Source organism: Globicephala melas, chromosome 10 (assembly GCF_963455315.2).
Source record: "Globicephala melas chromosome 10, mGloMel1.2, whole genome shotgun sequence".
Taxonomy (NCBI): domain Eukaryota; kingdom Metazoa; phylum Chordata; class Mammalia; order Artiodactyla; family Delphinidae; genus Globicephala; species Globicephala melas.
Window position 1 is genome coordinate 17,836,651 of NC_083323.1, and position 23,027 is coordinate 17,859,677.

The window sequence follows — 23,027 nt, forward strand, 5'->3', positions numbered from 1 at the left end:
TGCCACTAAATGAGGACTAGAAATGGACATTTCCATAAATATCTGTGAATTTATGGAAAAGACTACTCTATACCTCTCTTCTGAACACGATTTAAACTCTGTTCAAAGTGTTCTGTTCAATGTAAGGAACACAGGCCTTCACAGAAAACAAATGCTAAAAATATTTCTGGTGACTATAAACCACCACCCCAAGCTGTTGCTATCAGCACAAAGCTAGGGAAGTAAACCCACATTTTATGAAACCTGAGTTACAGCTGATGCCAAAAAAATGCCACTAAATATGCAGAAGGAAGAAAAACACTAGGAAATAAAATGGATAAGTACCATTTACCATTTGGAGAGAAAAGCCATGTTTTCTGTGGCAAGCTTAATAGTTTCTTTTTCTGTGATGTGTGGACAAAGAAAACAGGGTGCTCAGAAAGCGGAGGTTAAAAAGGCAAACTAGTACACGGTAAATGCATGCACTTTACAACATGTAAATCGTACCTTAATAACTTGGTTCTTAAAAAAAGAAGGCAAACTAAGACATTCCCCAGGATAAACTTAAACGGCCCAGGCAGACACAGGGTTACAAACTACCTGTAGGTGGCTAGGCTAGAACACTGGATGCTCAAAGAAAAACAGGGGCCCAATCTCAATGGACAAAACAATGGCGAAGCATTCTAGCTTCAAGCTATCTTTAAGGGTAAGATGGTAAAGAAAAGATGAAGAATTAGTGAGAAAGATATTAAACTATATACCTTAAGAGTTTTATTTCTTTAAATACATTGTTTTCAAATTATATGAAAAAATAAAGACATTACAATGATTTAGTAAACTATAGTACATTAACATGAGTCTACTATGCAGCTACTAAAAATTAAATGTATTGATATGTAAAAGCACAGAAAATGTTTAATCTATAATAAAGTGGAAAAGGTACAAAATAACACTGTGAGCTAAGGCTGCTCATGGAGAAAGTATGTAGACAAGGACTAGAAGTTAAGTTGTAAAATTGAAAAGAAGCAAAGGGCTTAAACCTTGCCTGGCACAAAGTCAAATGTTCTCTTTTTTCACACTTTAATAATATTCATAGCACTTTTGGATAAATTGTCCAAATACTGGCTGTGTTTATGACTGAGATATGCTAACGAGGAGCTGGTTATATAGCTAGGTTAGTCGAGAGATCTCATGTGGCTACCCTTGGAAATTCCAGTAAAACGCACTGTAACTTCGGACTGTGGCCAGTGATGGTTTCCTGAGATCTAATAGCCCCTTTTAGCTAGAATATATAAAAGAAAACTCATGTGGTCACAATAAGTGAGTGTCGCATTGTCAGGAAGGCAGCGTCTCACTCTCCCCCATGTTTATTGTTACGGCTCTCAGAGTTTCACATATTTGTCCCATTTCGAGCACTTCACAAAAATCCACTCTTAAAAATATGAAGACAAGGGAAACACCATTCCCATTACGAAAGGATTCTGAACTTCAAAAAATGAATTTCCAAAATGTGGCTCCTTTCGCATATTTAGGGGTCATTAAATTCTGACTTTCAGAAACTGAAAACCAAAATTTCAGAATTCAGCTGGCTGAAGAAAAAGTGAAAAATACGGAAGAGAAAATGTGGTCTTATTTTAAGAGATATGCATCAATTTTTTTTAAAAAATCCAGAAACTTGGCTATAATATGGATGTGTCCCTTAATCCTTCTAAAATTATCCCTGGCACTTTACAGTAAGCTTAAGTAGAAAAGAAATAGAGAAAGCTATGAAAAACAGAATGTATAAATTCTGAGGTAATGTACCATTTTTGAGCATTCAATTTAGCTTGATTATCTTAACAGCTTCCTAAGAGCCGGAACAAAAGGAAAGAGGGTGGACTACAACGTTCTTACTACTTGGAGAAGACAGCATTACACCTGTACCAAACCCTTTATGAACCTGAATGCTAGGAAACTAAAGTTCTGGATAATTTAATTTTCTATTATCTAATAATGGTTAAATTTGGAAGCAGCATGAACCTATTTCAACCTTAATGTGAAAATATTTCCTAAATACATTTGTTATATTTATATAGGAAAACTGCCACTTCATAATTCAGAATTCTGCAATATTTATGAACAACAATTTTCTCTGTATTAGAGACAGCAACAGAGGAGCACTTAGCATCCTCTCAGGACCTCTGTTCCCTCCCCATGAAAATGAGGGGTGAGATTCCGTGATTTCCACATATATGGAGAAAGTGTAGGAAATAAGACCAAACCTGTCCAGACTCAGAACGAACCCCAAAGCATTTTAATTTTCTATAATTCCCTGATATCAAACTTACGAGCATGATAAATGATTTTATTTCCCCTTGTTGACTTTTCTCTCCTATCATCTGTGTCTGTCCACACACACACATGTTCTGGACACCTCTCCCCTTTCCTGCAGTTAACCCTTTCCTCTCTCCTAGCCTCCATTTACACCCCCTTCACCTGAACAACAGTGCTCAAAGGACTGGTTTTTTACCACTGTCTGAAAGTGATGAAGTGTGTATTTTCCAAAGGTCTTTCTCAAAACACACACGGCATGCATGTGCGCACGAGCATACACACACACACACACAGAGTTGACTAAGGAGTCCAGTTAATTCAGATTTTGCTGCATTTCAAAAAACTAACTCGGGGCGGTGGGATGAATTGGGAGAGTGGGATTGACATATATACACAACTATGCATAAAATAGATAACCAATGAGAACCTACTGTATAGCACAGGGAACTCTACTCAATGCTCTGTGGTGACCTAAATGGGAAGCAAATCTAAAAAAGAAAGGATATATGTATACGTATAACTGATTCACTTTGCTGTACAGCAGAAACTAACACAACACTGCAAAGCAACTATACTCCAATAAAAATTAAACAAAAAACCCAGAAAACTAACTCTTTAAGGTTTCTCTAAGATGAATGACTCCAACTTCTTTAACCTTCAGTTATTTTCTACTATTTTAAAGATGTAAGTTGCTTTTTTTCTAAATATATTTGTCTTAGTTTGTTCAGGTTGCTATACAAAACACCATAGACTGAGTGGCTTATAAACAACAAATATTTATTTCTCACAGTTTTGGAGGTTGGAAAGTCCAAGTTCAAAGTGCTGGCAGATTTAGTGACTGGTGAGGGCCTGCTTTATGGTTCATTTTCGGTTGACTTCTTGCTGTGTCCTCACACGGGGAAAGGGGTGAGGGATCTCTCTGGGATCTCTTTTACAAGGGCACTAATTCCAATTAGGAGGGCTCTGCCCTCATGACCTAATCACCTCCCAAAGGCCCCACCTCCAAATAACCTAACCATATGTTAGGTTGCAACATATGAATTCTGGAAGGACACAAACATTCACTCTATAGCAACATTTTATTACCTTCATTTAAACAAGCATACACAACACTGAATACTTACAAAATAACGATCAATGCTAAATAATCCAAATGCTCAACTAAACGGGACTAGTTACATAAATTATGATGGAATACATTACAACTATTTAAAGCCTACATTCAATATTGCTAAGTGGAAGTGCGTGTATTCACCATGCATTACTGGGTACTTACTGTGCAGGGTCTACTAGAAACTGTAAACACAAGAAACTGAGAATGAGCCAGAACCCCAACTCATTTAACTATTGTGCATATAGCATAATTTCAGGTTTCCTCACTACCTGGTCATTTTTCTAGTGCTTAGGATAAAACAAAATAAAAATACTCCATAGCCTCATCATCCTGAAACTGAGCAGGGCTATCAACGTCCTCATTCTGGAGACATATTACAAAATCATTACATTAGCTTTACTGGCACCCACATTATACTGTTGATTCATACTGAATTTACCATCAATGAAAACTGCCCTTTATCACCGCTCCCTCATCTCATACCTGTAACACTGTTCTTTATACACTTAAGCACGGGATTGTGCCTCTTTTTGTAATAGATGATTCACATTCCAGTCAGTTGGGATTGACCTGGATTCTGACTCAATCTATCAATTCCACAAACCCCTCACAGAGTTGGGTCAAATATTTTATCAGCACGCCTTCAGCACCTTGAAGCTGTTAAACACTGGAAAGTTGGGGTAGGACTACATGGCACATCAGTATAGACCTCTCTTCAGCCTGGCCTTGACTCTCAGTAGTAAAGCAGTTTTGATTTCACCTAAGAGGACTGCCACCAGTCTATCTTGCCCACAAAACGTACAGATGTTAGGGAGGCTGACTTTGAAGCTACACTGTGTGGGTTCAAATTTCAGCTCTGCCATTTACTAGTTCTGTAGCCAGGTTCCTTAACCTCTTTATGTCCCAGCTTCCACATCTGTAAAATGGGGACAGAAGCACCTAATTCATTGATTATGAGAATAAAATTGGTTAACACATGTAAAACACTTAAAACAGTGCCTGCTGTGTAATACATTTGTTGTAACAAAGACAACAGGGGATGATTAAATATTCTAGGTACCCCTGTCATCCACCTTCTGATGCTGTCTAGCCTAGTATCATTATCAAAAAGGGAATGAACCTAGCCTGGTAGGTCTTGCTTTATTCTGAACTTATACTGTAGCTTAGTGGTCACTAGTTCCTTTTAAATATGTTCAATAACCACTGAGAAGTAAAAATTTTATTTAGGATCAAAGTCAATAAATTCCACGACAGACTCCACCTGTGGAAAATAAAAGGGATCCATGTGTTTATTTTCAGACTTTAGGCCCCTCTGCTGTTGTCTACAAGTTATTAAAGAATGCTGTAATCTGGCCTCTCACTTGAAATACAACTCATCTGGGTCAGGAAACATGATTTCTGTTAGAGCTGCTAAAAGTTCTCTTAAATGACCTCATTGATCTTGAGCTTTAAACCTAACAATCATTCTGCCATTTTCCATCTACAATCATTTTTCTTAACATGAAATGAAAAATCAAAATCAGAACTAAGTGCTTATATTTTCTGTCATCTACTAACAACATGCCAGTGAACAAAGCAGAAAACCCAAATCTTTCTTGTCCTTCTTATTGTCCACACTAACTCAAAAAAGTTCTTGGTCTCTTGAACATTTCTAGAAAGCCCAGTCTCATCTGAGGGTTAATCTTAACTGTCTGTATTCTTGGTGGTCTGTGTCACACGTTTCCAGTCATTTTTGACTTGGCATCCTACTTCCCATCTTTGGTAAACGTCCTTTTCATGCTTGAGCTCATTAGAAGCATACTGGTCCTCTTCTTCCTTTTTCCCTCTCTGGTTAGACTGTAAGCACTTGTTTAGACTCTTGAACTATTCTCTCTTTTTTTAAAAAGGGGTCTATATCTATGGAATTCTTTTCTTTGAATTTTTTGAAATTAATCTTCCAAAGTAAATAGCAAATTCACTATACACAAAGTTCCATGCCATTCCTTGATTAGCACAAAGTCAAGGATGACAGAGAACCACTTTCTCAGGATTACCTGGGGCCTGAGTCATTTCAGAATGCCCAAGGATAAACTCCTCAGAGTACTAACACAGAATTCTCCATATTTCCCAAGGTGAAAGCTTTGCAAATCAAAATAAAAAATGATCTATAACCCAATGGATTAAGTTAAGACCAAATATAAGTCAGACAGTTTTGAGCTAAACATTGTACCAGAGAGACCTATTACTTTGCTGCAAGACACTGAGTACGGTCTGACAATGTGAACGACCAGCCCTCCCCAAATCTGCATTCCGGAACAGGCATGATGGCCGACCGGACTCTGCCATTTTATTTAAGGTATTGAGCGTCCAGATTTTGGTGTTCACGAGGGGCCTGGAACAAATCTCCCGCGGATACGGAGAGATGACTGTAATTTACTTCATGGAAGGTGTTACCCAGGTTTCAATTCAGATCCGAAGATCACAGAGAGTGATTTCCACAAGTTCTGGTGAATTCTTTTATTTGTAAAGTTCTTCACGGAAAGAAATGGAGTTATTTCAGGATTTGATTCATAATGTCAAGATGAAGTCTGCACTTTATCTACATATATCTCCTTCTCTAAACTCTAAGACAATCTATGTTGGTTACTTAAGACACCCCTTCCACATAACGCCGACTCACAGCATGTCACAACTGGATTCCACAGACGCCCTATTTTACAGATATGAACAGACCCAGAGAAGTTTAGTGTCTTGCCCAAGTTCAGGGCCCCATGGCCAGAAAGTCAGGATAATTCTTCATTAGGTCTAACAGTACTGTATTCCAATGTAAACCTTTTTTTTTTTTCCTTTTTAAAGACTCTGTTACCATATTTAGTTCATTTGGCTTTCCGTCTGGGGTTCCAATTTCGAGATGTCTGCTTTTGCAAAACTCTCCACGCCTCTTACACTCCCCAAAGGACATATTACAAGTAAATTCTTAAGGGAGTCCCGAAGACCACTAGAACACAATTTCACACGACTTCTTGGGAGTGTTATTCCTAGTCCCAGAATTCAAGAGCTGTAGTGCGGCAATGTTATCTACCCCGTGCCCCTGACGTACACCTTTGAGGAAGGAAGACACAGTAAATCTACAAGTCTTAGATGAAGACTCCTGGAGTGATACGTGTGACACTACATCCTTACAGCTCCGCACGGTAATGGAGGGTGAAGGGAAATACAGCCAAGAAAGGTAACCGGAAACAAATACTAACCGGAGACTGCTTGTTGCTTATTATCGCATTTTAATGCTGGCTGGGTGCCGGGAAGGACTGGGGAGAGGAGCCCAGATGCAAGCGGCGCCCAGGCTGAGGGACCTAAGCAACGGCCACCCCGAACAGGCCGCCAGTGCGCACGCGCGGCACCGGCCTTTGTACTGGGGCCGTGGCCTTAAAGACCCCCCTGCGTGCGTGCGTGCGCGCGCCCGCGGCCCTCCACCCGGCGAAGGGCGCGGGGGGAGGGGCGGTGCCCCGCCCCGGCCTTACCTGCCTGCGTTCTCCGCTTCCATTCCCTGCTGCCGATCGCGCGCGCAGCTACTCCTGCCTGGCAAGCGAGCGACCGGACACTGTAGTACCGCGGCCCAGGCACGTACTGCGGTACGGTAATAACCAGACACTTAGATTCGATTGCTGGCAGAACTGGGACAGCGGCTGGCGCTCAAGCTCCTCCCCCAAGTTTCTAGTCCCCCCTCCCCCCAGGCCAGACCCACCCTCCGTCCGGCGCTTCCGTTTGCCCGGAGCCAAATCACACGCCCTGTGCTTGTCACGTGATGCAGGGCAGTCCAATCACGTTCTCTCCCCTCTCGTTGGTTCTACTGCTCGCCACTTGGCCTTCCGGGAAAGGTGGAGGATAAAAAGGCAGGGAGGGGGCCTGTTCTGGGGATGTAAGGTTTTGTCCGCCCGCCTTTTCGGTGGTGGGCCGGTGGTGGTGCGTGCGAGTTGGGGAAGTCCTCTCTGTGGGCGCTATGTAGGTGGGGCGGTTATGCTTATCACAATTATCCAGGCCTTTCCACCTGGATAATTTTATTCCGATTAAAAACTGCGATTTGCATTAATTACCAGGTAATACTGTGATGCAGGAGAAAGCAGAGACTTTGGTATCAGAAAACCTGGGAGTCCTGGCCGCTGTACCATATTGGGCCTCACTTTCCTAATCTGTAAAATGAGGGTGATTGTAAAACAGCTTTGTAAAATGTGGAACTTTACGTAAACCGTTCTCTGCTTTACTTTTAATATGTAAAAATATAAAAGTTTAAACTCTGTGAGAGTAGATGGCACTCAAGCATCACCTCCTCGTGTAACAACCTTCCGGCCTAACCTCTCTTTTATTCTCGCTGGCTGTTAAAGCTGGGTTTTGTTTCTTTAGTTCTCAAGTTAATCGCCGGTTTTTGTACAAGGACTTCATTAAATAACTCTTAATGGTAATAGGCTATTCTGTTTCTTTCGTTAGCCTGATGGGACACATGGCTGCTGTATTAGTTAGCTTTCCATATTTTATGCTGTGAGTCCAAAATCTCAGTGGTTTACAGCAACAAAGGTTTATTTCTCACTGATTAATACACAAGCTGGGAAATGGCTGAGGCTCTGTGCCACTTGTGTCTTCTTCATTCTAGGATCCAGGAAAGGGCTTTCATGAGTAAATACAGAAATATTGATTTGTATTATATGAATTGCTTAAGTGAAACTTATAACATTTTTAAACTTTTCAGAATGTCTACGAATACTCTGCCTACTAGTAAGTAGGTGTCACTCAGAACCTGACTCATGGTCGGTATTCAGTGATTATTTGTTGAGTGAATGAATTAACAACAGCCCAACCTCTCTTTCTCTCTGGTTTTGCTAACCACTCAGGACCACAATCCAGAAAAGTTTTAAAGCAACATCTTTGAGGTACTCCTGTATGTATTTTTTTTTTTTTTTTGCCATGTCACGGCTTGCAGGATCTTAGTTTCCCAACCAGAGATGGAACCCGTGCCCCTTGCAGTGGAAGTTTAGGGGTCCTAACCACTGGACAGCCAGGGAATTCCCTGTCCTGTATGTATTTTTAAATGCATGAATTAGGCGAGCATATTGTGAAAATTAAGTAGAAGTGAAGGTTACTAGTGGGAAGCTCAAGAAGTAGGAAGCTAGAGTCGTGGGTAGGAAATCGCTTCTGATGCTGGCAAGCAGGGCCAGCTTTATGGGTGTGTGATCTGTGTAGTCGAATAGGGCCCTACTCTTATAAGGGCCCCATAGTTAGTTAATTTAATGCTCTGCTACTGCCATCTTGAAATTCTTAAATAATTATTTAATGAGGGGTCTGCATTTTTACTTTGAACTGGGGTCTGCAAATTATGTAGTTGGTCCTGTTGACAGGTGTTAAAGAGGAAGATTAAATAATGTGCCAGTGTCTCTGTTGAATATGGGGGCCTTGGAGGCCAACAGCTCATAGCAACAAGGAGAATGGATGACAACAGTTACATTCATAACAATAACAATGGTGATAATAATGATGGTAATACAGCAGCTTACATTTACTGACTATGTACCATGCACTGTTGTAAGTGCTTTGCATATATTAATTCTTTTAATTCTCAGGAGAGCCCTATGAACCGATGCCACAGCTCAAGTTTGAAGGCTATCAGGCTGGAGAACCAGGAAAAGCCAATGCTCCAGTTCAAATCAGAAGGCCATCTGCTTGAGAATTCCTTCTTATTCAGGGAGATCTTTTGTTCTGTTCAAGCCATCAACTGATTGGATGAGGCCCACCCACATTATGGAGGGCAATCTGCTTTACTCAAAGTCCACTGATTTAAATGTTAATCTCATCCAAAAACATCCTCACAGCAACATCCAGAATAATGTTTGACCATGTATCTGGGCAACATGCCTAAGTTGCCACATAAAATTAACCATTAGAGGTAGTAACTATTATTATCTATATTTTGCAGACAAAGAAACTGACAGCGAGGTTAAATAACTTGTGCAAGTTCACACAACTGCTAAGTGGCAGAGTCAAGAATATTGCCAGGGCAACCTGGCTCCAGAGTCCACCCTCTCAGAGCTATATGTGAGCCTTAGCAGAGCATGAGGAGGAAGGAGGGCTTCAGACAGAAGGCTATTCAAAGCCCAAAGAGCTGGTCATCATATGTTTATAGCATTAAATGCCTGTGTTAGCAAAGAAGAAATGTCTCAAATCAATAACCTCAGCTTCTGGACTTCCCTGGTGGCTCAGTGGTTAAGAATCCACCTGCCAATGCAGGGGACATGGGTTCGAGCCCTGGCCCGGGAAGATCCCACATGCTGTGGAGCAACTAAGCCCGTGTGCCACAACTACTGAGCCTGCACTCTAGAGACCGCAAGCCACAACTACTGAAGCCTGCATGCCTAGAGCCCGTGCTCCGCAACAAGAGAAGCCAACACAATGAGAAGCCCATGCACTGCAATGAAGAGTAGCCCCTACTCGCTGTAACTAGAGAAAGCCTGCGCTCAAAAACGAAGACCCAACACGGCCAAAAATAATTAATTAATTAATTTTAAAAAGTGACCTCAGTTTCCATCTTAAGAAACTAGAGAATGAAGAGCAAATTCAACTCAAAGTAAACAAAAGAGGGACTTCCCTGGTGGTCCAGTGGTAAAGAATCCGCCTTACAATGCAGGGGACGTGGGTTTGATCCCTGGTCAGGGAACTAGGATCCCACATGCCACGGGGCAACTAGGCCCACATGCCACAACTACCGAGCTTGCACGCCTCAACTAGAGAGCCTGCGTGCCGCAAACTACAGAGCCCACGCACCCTGGAGCCTGTGCGCCACAACTAGAGAAGAGAAAACCCACATGCCACAACTAGAGAGAAGCCCACGTGCCACAATGAAAGGTCCTTCATGCCTCAACACAGATCCTACGTGCCACAACTAAGACCCGATGCAGCCAAAAAAATAAATAATAACATAAATAATATATAAATCTTTTTAAAAAAGTAACAAAAGAAAGAAAATATAGAGTGTAAAATCAGTGAAATCGAGAACAGAAAAACAATAGAGAATCAATGACACCAAAAGTTGTACTTTGAGAAGATCAATAAAACTGATAAACTGCTAACCAGATTTAACAGGAAAGAAAAGGAGAGAAGACACAAATTAACAATGTAATAATGAAATAAGTGACATAACTATACATTCTACATGTATGAAGAAATAATAAGGGACTATGTTGAACAACTCTATTTCTATAAATTCAGCAACTTTGATGAAATGCACAAATTCCTTAAAGACACAAACTACTGAAGACCAGTCAGGATAAATAGATAACCTGAACAGCCCCATATCAAAGAAATTGAATTTGTAGTTAAAAACCTCCCCACAAAGAAAACTACAGGCCCAAATCGTTTTACTGGTGAATTCCAGCAGACATTTAAGGAAGAAATAATACCAGTTCTGCCAGACTCTTCCAGAATTTGAAAAGGAGGGAATATTTTCTAACTTATTTCATGAGACCAACATTACCCTGTCACCAAAAGCGGACAAAGATGCTACAGGAAAGGAGACTGCAAACCAGTATCTATCATGAACATAGATGTAAAAGTTCTGAACAAAATTGAGCAAATCAAACCCAACAATATATAACAAGGATAATACATCACAACTAAGTGGAATTTATCCAAGTACAGTCATCCCTTGGTATCCATGGAGAATTGGTTTCAGGACCCCCCTGTGGATACCAAAAATCCATGGGTGCTCAAGTCCCTTATATAAAATGTCATAGTATTTGCATATAACCTATTTACATTCTCCTATATACTTTAAATCATCTCTAGATTACTTACAATTATCTAATAGAATGTAAATGCTATGTAAATACTTGTAAATACAATGTAAATACTATATAAATAGCTGCCAGAGTGCAGCAAATTCAAGTTTTGCTTTTTGGAACTCTCCGGATTTTGTTAATATTTTCAATCTGAGGTTGCTTGAATTCCTGGTTGTGGAACCCACGGATATGGAGGAGCGACTCTAATATAAGGTTGACTTAATGTTTGAAAAAAATCATTCTATATGATTTATCACATTAACAAATTTTTCAAAAGCCCTTATGACCACCTTAATAGATACAGATAAGGATTTGACAAAATTCAACATCCATTTCTGATTAAAAAAAAAAAAAAAAAAGGGCTTCCCTGGTGGCGCAGTGGTTGAGAATCTGCCTGCTAATGCAGGGGACACGGGTTTGAGCCCTGGTCTGGGAGGATCCCACATGCCGTGGAGCAACTAGGCCCGTGAGCCACAACTACTGAGCCTGCGCGTCTGGAGCCTGTGCTCCGCAACAGGAGAGGCCGCCATAGTGAGAGGCCTGCGCACCGCGATGAAGAGTGGCCCCCGCTTGCCACAACTAAAGAAAGCCCTCACACAGAAATGAAGATGCAACACAGCAAAAATAAATTAATTAATTAATAAACTCCTACGCCCAACATCTTCTTTAAAAAAAAAAAACAAAAAAAACCTTTAAGCAATCTAGAACAGAAGGGAACTTCCTCAACTTGATAAATGACATCTATAAAAAACTTACTGTATTTATTAAGAGTTCATTTTATGGTTTAATGTAAACAATCCTATGAAACCTACAAAAAAGGTACTAGAATAAGTGAGTTTAACAAAGCTACAGGAGAAAAGATGAATATAGGACAATCAATTGTATTCTATATATTACCAACAAGCCATCAGAAAAAACACCATTTACAATAGCATCAAAAAATATGAAATACTTAGGGATAAATCTGATAAAGGATGTTTCCCGAAAATTACAAAAATATTGCTGAGAGAAATTAAGTAAGACCTAAATAAGTGGAGAGATACATTGTGTTCATAGGTCAGAAGACTAAATATTGTGAAGATGATCACAGATTGAATATTACGGCAATCAAAATCCTAGTAGGCTTTTTTGTAGAAATTGACAAGATGATTCTAAAAGTCATATGGAAAGGCAAAGATCTAGAATAGCCAAAACAACTCTTTAAAAAGAAAGAACAGTATGATATCACTTATATGTGGAATCTAAAAAAATAAACTAGTGAATATAACAAAAAAAGAGAAAGAAAGAACAAAGAACAAAATTGGAGGACTAACACTACCTGATTTTTAATATAAGTCAACAGTAATCAAGACAGTGTGGTATCATGATAGACAACAATATATCAAAGGAAAATAATAGAGTCCAGAAATAGACACATACATACATAGACAACTGGTCAGCAGATTTTCCACAAAGGTATGCTTTCAGTGGAGAAAGCACAGTCTTTTCAACGAATGGTGCTAGAACAATTGGATAGGCATATGCAAACAAAACAAGACTGGGGTGCACACCTCAGACCATACAAAACGTTTAGCTCAAAATGGGTCACAGACTTACCTGGAGAAAACCATAATTCAAAAATAAACGTGCATTCCAGATTGGAACCAAGATGGCAGAGTAGAAGGACGTGCTCTCACTCCCTCTTGTGAGAACACCAGAATCACAACTAGCTGCCGGACAATCATCAACAGGAAAACACTGGAACTCACCAAAATGATACCCCACATCCAAAGACAAAGGAGAAGCCACAATGAGATGGTAGGAGGGGCACAATCACAGTAAAATCAAATCCCATAACTGCTGGGTGGGTGACTCACAGACTGGAGAACACTTATACCACAGAAGTCCACCCACTGGAGTGAAGGTTCTGAGCCCCACGTCAGGCTTTCCAACCTGGGGGTCCAGCAATGGGAGGAGGAATTCCTAGAGAATCAGACTTTGAAGCCTAGTGGGAATCGATTGCAGGACTTTGACAGGACTGGGGGAAACAGAGACTCCACTCTTGGAGGGCACACACAAAGTAGTGTGCACATTGGGACCCAGGGCAAAGAGCAATGACCCCAGGGGAGACAGAACCAGACCTACCTGCTGCTGTTGGAGGGTCTCCTGCAGAGGCAGGGGCTGGCTTTGGCTCACCGTGGGGACAAGGACACTGGCAGCAGAAGTTCTGGGAAGGACTCCTTGGCGTGAGCCCTCCCAGAGTCTGCCATTAGCCCCAACAAAGAGCCCAGGTAGGTTCCAGTATTAGGTCATCTCAGGCCAAACAACCAAAAGGGAGGGAACCCAGCCCCACCCATCAGCAGTCTAGCGGATTAAAGTTTTACTGAGCTCCTCCCACCAGAGCAACAGCCAGCTCTACCTACCACCAGTCCCTACCATCAGGAAACTCGCATAAGCCTCTTATATAGCCTCATCCACCAGAGGGCAGACAGCAGAAGCAAGAACTACAATCCTGCAGCCTGTGGAACAAAAACCACATTCACAGAAAGATAAACAAGATGAAAAGGCAGAGGGCTATGTACCAGATGAAGGAACAAGATAAAACCACAGAAAAATAACTAAATGAAGTGGAGATAGGCAACCTTCCAGAGAAAGAATTCAGAATAATGATAGTGAAGATGATCCAGGACCTCGGAAAAACAATGGAGGCAAAGATCAAGAAGATGCAAGAAATGTTTAACAAAGATCTAGAAGAATGAAAGAACAAACAAACAGAGATGAACAATACAATAAGTGAAATGAAAACTACACTAGAAGGAATCAATAGCAGAATAACTGAGGCAGAAGAACGGATAAGTGACCTGGAAGACAAAATGGTGGAATTCACTGCCACAGAACAGAATAAAGAAAAAAGAATGAAAAGAAATGAAGACAGCCTAAGAGACCTCTAGGACAACATTAAACACAACAACATTCGCATTATAGGGGTCCCAGAAGGAGAAGAGAGAGAGAAAGGACCCAAGAAAATATCTGAAGAGATTATAGTAGAAAACTTCCCTAACATGGGAAAGGAAATAGCCACCCAAGTCCAGGAAACACAGAGAGTCCCATACAGGATAAACCCAAGGAGAAACATGCCGAGACACACAGTAATCAAATTGGCAAAATATAAAGACAAAGAAAAATTATTGAAAGCAATAAGGGAAAAATGACAAATAACATACAAGGGAACTCCCATAAGGTTAACAGCTGATTTCTCAGCAGAAACTCTACAAGCCAGAAGGGAATGGCATGATACACTTAAAGTGATGAAAGGGAAGAACCTACAACCAATATTACTCTACCCGGCAAGGTATCTCATTCAGATTGGATGGAGAAATCAAAAGCTTTACAGACAAGCAAAAACTAAGAGAATTCAGCACCACCAAACCAGCTCTACAACAAATGCTAAAGGAACTTCTCTAAGTGGGAAACACAAGAGAAGAAAAGGACCTACAAAAACAAACCCAAAACAATTAAGAAAATCGTCATAGGAACATACATATTGATAATTACCTTAAACGTGAATGGATTAAATGCTCCAACCAAAAGACACAGGCTTGCTGAATGGATACAAAACCAAGACCCATATATATGCTGTCTACAAGAGACCCACTTCAGACCTAGGGGACACATACAGACTGACAGTAAGGGGATGGAAAAAGATATTCCATGCAAATGGAAATCAAAAGAAAGCTGGAGTAGCAATACTCATATCAGATAAAATAGACTTTAAAATAAAGAATGTTACAAGAGACAAGGAAGGACACTGCATAATGATCAAGGGATCAATCCAAGAAGAAGATATAACAATTATAAATATATATGCACCCGACACAGGAGCACCCCAATACATAAGGCAACTGCTAAGAGCTACAAAAGAGGAAATCAACAGTAACACAGTAATAGTGGGGGACTTTAACACCTCACTTACACCAATGGACAGGTCATTCAAAATGAAAATAAATAAGGAAACAGAGGCCTTAAGTGACACAACACACCAGATAGATTTAATTGATATTTATAAGACATTCCATCCAAAAACAGCAGATTACACTTTCTTCTCAAGTGCCCACGGAACATTCTCCAGGACAGATCACATCTTGGGTCACAAATCAAGCCTCAGTAAATTTAAGAAAATTGAAATCATATCAAGCATCTTTTCTGACCACAATGCTATGAGATTAGAAATGAATTGCAGGGAAAAAAACTTAAAAAAAAAAACAACACATGGAGGCTAAACAATACGTTACTAATAACCAAGAGATCACTGAAGAAATCAAAGAGGAAATCAAAAAATACCTAGAGACATATGACAATGAAAACACAATGATCCAAAACATATGGGATGCAGCAAAAGCAGTTCTAAGAGGGAAGTTTATAGCTATACAAGCCTACCTCAAGAAAGAAGAAAAATCTCAAATAAATCTAACCTTACACCTAAAGGAACTAGAGAAAGAAGAACAAACAAAACCCAAAGTTAGCAGAAGGAAAGAAATCATAAAGATCACAGCAGAAATAAATGAAATAGAAACAAAGAAAACAATAGCAAAGATCAATACAATCAAAAGCTGGTTCTTTGAGAAGAAAAACAAAATTGATAAACCATTAGCCAGACTCATCAAGAAAAAGAGGGAGAGGATTCAAATCAATAAAATTAGAAATGAAAAAGGAGAAGTTACAATGGACACCACAGAAATACAAAGCATCCTAAGAGACTATTACAAGCAACTCTATGCCAATAAAATGGACAACCTGGAAGAAATGGACAAATTCCTAGAAAGGTATAACCTTCCAAGACTGAACCAGGAAGAAATAGAAAATATGAACAGACCAATCACAAGTAATGAAATTGAAACTGTGATTAAAAATCTCCCAACAATCAAAAGTCCCAGACCAGATGGCTTCACAGGTGAATTCTATCAAACATTTAGATAAGAGCTAATACCCATCCTTCTGAAACTCTTCCAAAAAACTGCGGATGAAGGAACACTCCCAAACTCGTTCTATGAGGCCACCATCACCCTGATACCAAAACCAGACAAAGATACTACAAACAAAGAAAATTACAGAACAATATCACTGATGAATATAGATGCAAAAATCCTTAACAAAATACTAGCAAACAGAATCCAACAACACATTAAAAGGATCATACACCATGATCAAGTGGGATTTATCCCAGGGATACAAGGATTCTTCAATATATGCAAATCAGTCAATGTGATACACCATATTAACAAATTGAAGAATAAAAACCATTTGATCATCTCAATAGATGCAGAAAAAGCTTTTGACAAAATTCAAGACCCATTTATGATAGAAACTCTCCAGAAAATGGGCATAGAGGGAACCTACCTCAATATAATAAAGGCCATACACCACAAACCCACAGCGAACATCATTCTCAATGGTGAAAAACTGAAAGCATTTCCTCTAAGATCAGGAACAAGACAAGGATGTCCACTCTCGCCACTATTATTCAACATAGTTTTGGAAGTCCTAGCCATGGCAATCAGAGAAAAGAAGAAATAAAAGGAATACAAATTGGCAAAGAAGAAGTAAAACTGTCACTGTTTGCAGATGACATGATACTATACATAGAGAATCCTAAAGATGACACCAGAAAAATGCTAGAGCTAATCAATGAATTTGGTAAAGTTGCAGGATACAAAACTAATGCACAAAAATCTCTTGCATTCCTATAGAGTAATGATGAAAAATATGAAAGAGAAATTTAGGAAACATTCCCATTTACCACTGCAACAAAAAGAACAAAATACCTAGGAATAAACCTACCGAGGGAGACAAAACACCTGTATGTAGAAAACTATAAGACACTGATGAAAGAAATTAAAGATGATACCAACAGATGGAGAGATATCCATGTTCTTGGATTGGGAGAATCAATATTGTGAAAATGACTATAGTACCCAAAGCAATCTATAGATTCAATGAAATCCCTATCAAATTACCAATAGCATTTTTTACAGAACTAGAACAAAAATTCTTAAAATTTGTATAGAGACACAAAATTTGTATAGAGACACAAAAAAGACCCCGAATAGCCAAAGCAGTCTTGAGGGAAAAAAGTGGAGCTGGAGGAATGAGACTCCCTGACTTCAGACTATACTATAAAACTACAGTAGTCAAGAAAATATGGTACTGGCAGAAAAACAGAAACATAGGTCAATGGGACAGAATGGAAACCCCAGAGGTAAACCCACGCACCTATGGTCAACTAATCTATGGCAGAGGAGGCAAGGATATACAATGGAGAAAAGACAGTGTATTCAATAAGTGATGCTGGGAAAACTGGACAGCTACATGTACAAGAATGAAATTAGAACACTCCTTAACGCCATACATAAAAAGAAATTCAAAATGGATTAGAGACCTAAATGTAAGACAGGACACTATAAAACTCTTAGAGGAAAACATAGGAAGAACACTCTCTGACATAAATCACAGCAAGATCTTTTTTGATCCACCTCCTAGAGTAATGGAAATAAAAACAAAAATAAACAAATGGGACCTAATGAAACTTAAAAGCTTTTGCAAAGCAAAGCAAACTATAAACAAGACGAAAAGACAACCCTCAAAGTGGGAAAAAATATTTGCAAATGAATCAACGGATAAATGATTAATCTCCAAACTATATAAACAGCTCAATATTAAAAAAACAAACAACCCAATCCAAAAATGGGCAGAAGACCTAAATAGACATTTCTCCAAAAAAGACATACAGATGGCCAAGAAGATGTGAAAAGCTGCTCAACATCACTAATTATTAGAGAAATGCAAATCAGAAGTACAGTGAGGTATCACCTCACACCAGTAAGAATGGGCATCATCAGAAAATCTAGAAACAACAAATGCTGGAGAGGGTGTGGAGAAAAGGGAACCCTCCTGCACTGTTGGTGGGAATGTAACCTGATTCAGCCACTATGGAGAACAGTATGGAGGTTCCTTAAAAAACTAAAAATAGAATTACCATATGATCCAGCAATCCCACTACTGGGCATATACCCAGAGAAAACCATAATTCAGAAGGACACATGTACCCCAATGTTCATTGCAGCACTATTTAAAATAGCCAGGTCATGGAAGCAACCTACATGCCCATCAAGAGAAGAATGGATAAAGAAGATGTGGTACATATATACAATGGAATATTAGCCATAAAAAGGAACAAAATTAGGTCATTTGTTGAGACGTGGATGGATCTAGAGACTGTCATACAGAGTGAAGTAAGTCAGAAAGGGAAAAACAAGTATCGTATATTAATGCATATATGTGGAACCTAGAAAAATGGTACAGATGAACTAGTTTGCAGGGCAGAAATTGAGACACAGATGTAGAGAACAAACGTATGGACACCACGGGGGGAAAGTGGTGGGGAGGTGGGGGTGGTGGTGCGATGAATTGGGCAGTTGGGATTAACATGTATACACTGATGTGTATAAAATTGATGGCTAATAAGAACCTGCTGTATAAAAAAATAAAATTCAAAAATTCAAAAAAAAATATATACGTGCACTCCAGTGTTCATTGCAGCACTATTTACAATAGCCAGGACATGGAAGCAACGTAAATGTCCATCAACAGAAGAAATGTCCATCAACAAAAGAAATGGATAAAGAAATGGATAAAGAAATGGATAAAGAATGGATAAAGAAATGTGGTACATGTATACAATGGAATATTACTCAGCCATAAAAAGGAATGAAACTGTGTAATTTGCAGAGACATGGATGGACCTAGAGACTGTCATACAGAGTGAAGTAAGTCAGCAAGAGAAAAACAAATATTGTATAACATTACTTATATGTGGAATCTAGAAAATGATACAGATGAACTTATTTGCAAAGCAGAAATAGAAATACAGACGTAGAGAATGGACCTGTGGATACCAGGGGAGGAAGAGGGTCTGGGATGAATTGGGAGATTGGGATTGACATATATACACTACTATGTATAAAACAGATAACTAATGAGAACCTCCTGTATAGCACAGGGAACTCACTCAGTGCTCTGTGGTGACCTAAATGGGAAGGAAATCCAAAAAAGAGGGGATATATGTATACATATAGTTGATTCACTTTGCTGTACACCAGAAACTAAAACATTTTAAAGCAAATATACTACAATAAAAATTAATTTAAAAAAGGGACCACAGACTTAACTGTAAAACCTAAATCTCTAAAACTTCTGGGAGAAAATACAAGAGAAAATCTGTGACCCTGGGTTAGATTTCTTAGATATAACACCAAAGCATGACCCATTAAAGAGAAAAATGAAAATGGGACTTCATTAAAATTAAAAACTTCTGCTCTTCAAAAGATTAAGAAAACGAAAAGATAAGATATAGACTGGGAGAAAATATTTGTAGATCAAATCTATCTGATAATGGACTTGTATCCATAATATATAAAGAAGATTCAATACTCATAATAAAAAAAACCCAATTAAAAAATGTGCAGAGGGCTTGAACTGATACTTCCCTCAAAGAAAATACAAACACATGATTCTCAACATGATTAGTCATGAGATACCATTACCCACCTATTAGAATGGCTAAAATTAAAAAGACTGATTAAAGTGTTGGAGAGGATGTGGAGAAACTAGTACTCCCACATACTGTTGGTGGGAACCTACAATTGTACCAGTACTTTGGAAAACAGTTTGGCAATTTCTTTAAAAGTTAGATATATACCTACCGTAACTGCAGCCATTCTACTCCTAGGAATGTACACAATAGAAATGGAAGCATATATTCATAGACCTGTATACGCGTCTTTCTGGCACTCTTCACTGTTCATAGCAGTTTTATTCGTATTAGCCCAAAACTGGAAACAACCAAAATGTCAACCAAAGGCGAATGGATAAGGCAGTTGTGGTATAACTATACTCAGCAATAGAAAGGAGCGAACTACTGATACATGCAACAATGTGGATGAATCTCAGAATAATTGTGCTGCATGAAATAAGCCAGACCAAAAATAGTACATACTGTAGGATTTCATTTCTTTAACATTCTGGAAATGCAAACTAACCTATAGTGACAGAAAACAAGATCAGGTTGCCTAGGAAATGAGGCTGTGTGGGAGAAATTAGAAAGAGGAGCAAAGAAACTTTTAGAGGTGGTGGATGTTTTCATAATCTTGATTGTAGTAATGGTTTCACAGGTGTACAAATATGTCAAACCTCATCAAATTGTATGCTTTAAATACGTGCAGTTTACTGAACGTCAAACGTACTGCCATAAAGTGGTTTTAAAAATGTGAATGTATCATGATACATGTTATCTACAAAAGATTGATTTTTCAGAATTGTCTTGCATTGACCTTTTGCTTAACAAAAAGTAATCCATAATCAAAGCACAATCTTTTTTTTAAATTGAAGTACAGTTGATTTACAATGTGTTAGTTTCAGGTGTACAGCAAAGTGATTCAGATATATACATACATATAAATATATATAAGAATATATATTTTTAGAATCTTTTTCCATTATAGGTTATTACAAGATATTGAATATAGTTCCCTGTGCTATACAATAGGTCCTTGTTGTTTATTTTTTATATAGTAGTGTGTATCTTTTAATCCCAAACTCCCAATTTATCCCTCCTCCCGCCTCTTTCCCCTTTGGTAACCATAAATTTGTCTTTGTCTGCAAAGCACAATCTTAAAAACGCATGGATTAAATAATGTCGATTTCATTCTTCCATTTTCCAGTGGCACCATAACACAAGGTCATAGCTGTCTGGGCGTGGCTCTTTTTCAGGTGTCAAAGAACGTGCAGGGCACAACTACAGAGAATGCTTTTAACTTCACTCACTCCAGAGTGACCTCACCTAAGCACGCGTGGCTCAGTGTGCGAATCTCCACCCGCTCCTAAAAGGTGGTAAACGTGAGCAACCTCCTTTGTGGGTGCGAAAGCACAAATGATTCAAGAATCCAGCCAGAGCCGAGGTCAAGACTCGACATCTGCCAGGAAGATTCAACTATAGAGGGAATGATGAGGGCGCCGAGAGCCTGGGGCCGGGAAAGGTCTGCGTATCGGTTTAAAAAGAAAAAAAAGACAAGACACTTGCTCTGGCCGAAAATCCCACTTCCGTCCGGGTCACGTGCCCACGCCGGAAGTGAAACGGGTTTCCGGTCCGGCGCGGGCCTCATCCCCTGCACTTTCGGTCCGGTCCGCGGCCGCCCGCTCCGTTTCCGGAGCGCTCTTCAACCGTCCCCTGACCCGCTTCCGAGTGCCAGTGCAGCTCGAGGTACAGTCTCCCCCGGGGCGCACCCCTAGGCTGTGCAGTGCGGTCTGTAGTGCTTCTTCTCCCAGGGGTTGCTGGGCCTCGAGGGAAATCTTCGGGTGCGACCTTCCGCTCGCTCTGCTAGAGCTGCCTTTGAACTCAGAAATCCCGGCCCCCCCAACTAAGAACCCGCGGCCTTCTTGTCTTCCGCCTCCAGGGGGCGTTCATGCGCTCAGCGCCCTCGTTTCATGGTTGAGGACCCAAGTGTTCTGACTCCGCCCCTGCGCTGCAGTGGGGCTCGTTTACCCCACAGCTTAGTGGGGACCTGGGAACGTTCTAACATCGCACGCTTTCCCTCCCCCTTAAGCCTGCCGACCATGCCCGCGGGCGTGTCCTGGACGTCCTACCTGAAAATGTTCGCCGCCAGCCTCCTGGCCATGTGCGCCGGCGCGGAGGTGGTGCACCGGTACTACCGGCCGGACCTGGTGAGTGCAGGAGGGTCCCCGCGCGTCGCTCCTGGACCACTTCATTTTCACAGCAGCAAAAGTGATCTTGAAATTAGGAGCACGTCTACCCGGGACCTAAAACCTTGTGGTGGCATCTCATTGCCGTTAGAGCAATACATGGCCTGCTCTTACACAGTCTTGAAGTTTTACACGGTCTGGCACCTGTCTGCCACTGGCCTTATCTTCTAGTGTTTCTTCTTTGTTCCCTCTCTTGCAGCCACAGCGACTTCCTTGCTGTTTCTCAAACTCGTCAAGCCTGTCCCAAGCTCAAGGTCATGCTGTTTCTCTTCTTGGAATGCTTTTCTCCCAGATATTGGCTTGGTTTACTTCTTCAAAACGTCAAGTCTTTGCTCAAATATCTCCTCTAGCAATGAGGGTTCTTTGTACAGCCCCCAAAGGATTCCTCCTCTGCCGTTGTCTCAGTCCTTCGTTTTTGATAGAGCACTTGTCATGATTTTCAATTATTTTATTCCTTTGTCTTTTTACTTGTTCTTTGTTTCCTCCACTAGAATGTAATCTCCAGGAAGGGACTGTGCCTGTCTGGTTCGCTCTTGTGTCTCAGTCACCTAGAAAAGGCCGTAGAATGTATTGATAGTAGATGCTTAATAAATATTTGTTGAATGAGGAAGGAGTGAATATAGGCATTCAAAGGAGGGAGGAATTTTAATTAATTTTAATAAGCATTCCCGGAAGTAGAACCGAGAATTAGAGGTACTTTTGAGGAGTTATGGTCTTGAGGAGGTGGAGGCAAGGAAGTACAGTGCAAATAATTCCAAGAGTGTGCTCCGTGTTATGCTGTGGGCGTGAATAGAGTGGAGCACAGCGCGGGGAGCAGTCATTTCTGCCTGGACTCTGGACAGGTAACAAAGAGAACCAACCGTTCGTTGGTTTCTAATTTCCGTGAATTAGCACTACAGTTTTGGAGGTGTTTTTTTCTGGTTTTCAGAAGAGGAAACAGGTTCAGCAGAGTGAAGGTGATTTCCCGAAGTCGCATAGCTTAATGACGATTTGAAGCCCAGGCTTTCTGTTCAGTGTTTCTCTTT

At 40.2% G+C, this 23,027-nt stretch overlaps 1 protein-coding gene across 3 annotated transcripts in view; it reads right to left on the minus strand.

Moving 5' to 3' along the window:
- The window catches only part of TDG (thymine DNA glycosylase), a 33,187-nt gene extending 11,976 nt beyond the window's left edge, over positions 1–21,211 (minus strand). For 2 of the 3 annotated variants that reach the window (XM_030856236.2, XM_060307007.1), the window contains exon 1: positions 6,907–7,085. In XM_030856236.2, the coding sequence (XP_030712096.1) occupies positions 6,907–6,929 (23 nt within the window). In that variant the 5' untranslated portion in view covers positions 6,930–7,085. Of the gene's footprint in view, positions 1–6,906; positions 7,086–21,082 lie in introns of those variants that run through there. The other variant, XM_060307008.1, reaches the window with a different exon arrangement.
- Positions 21,212–23,027: the final 1,816 nt, after the last annotated feature.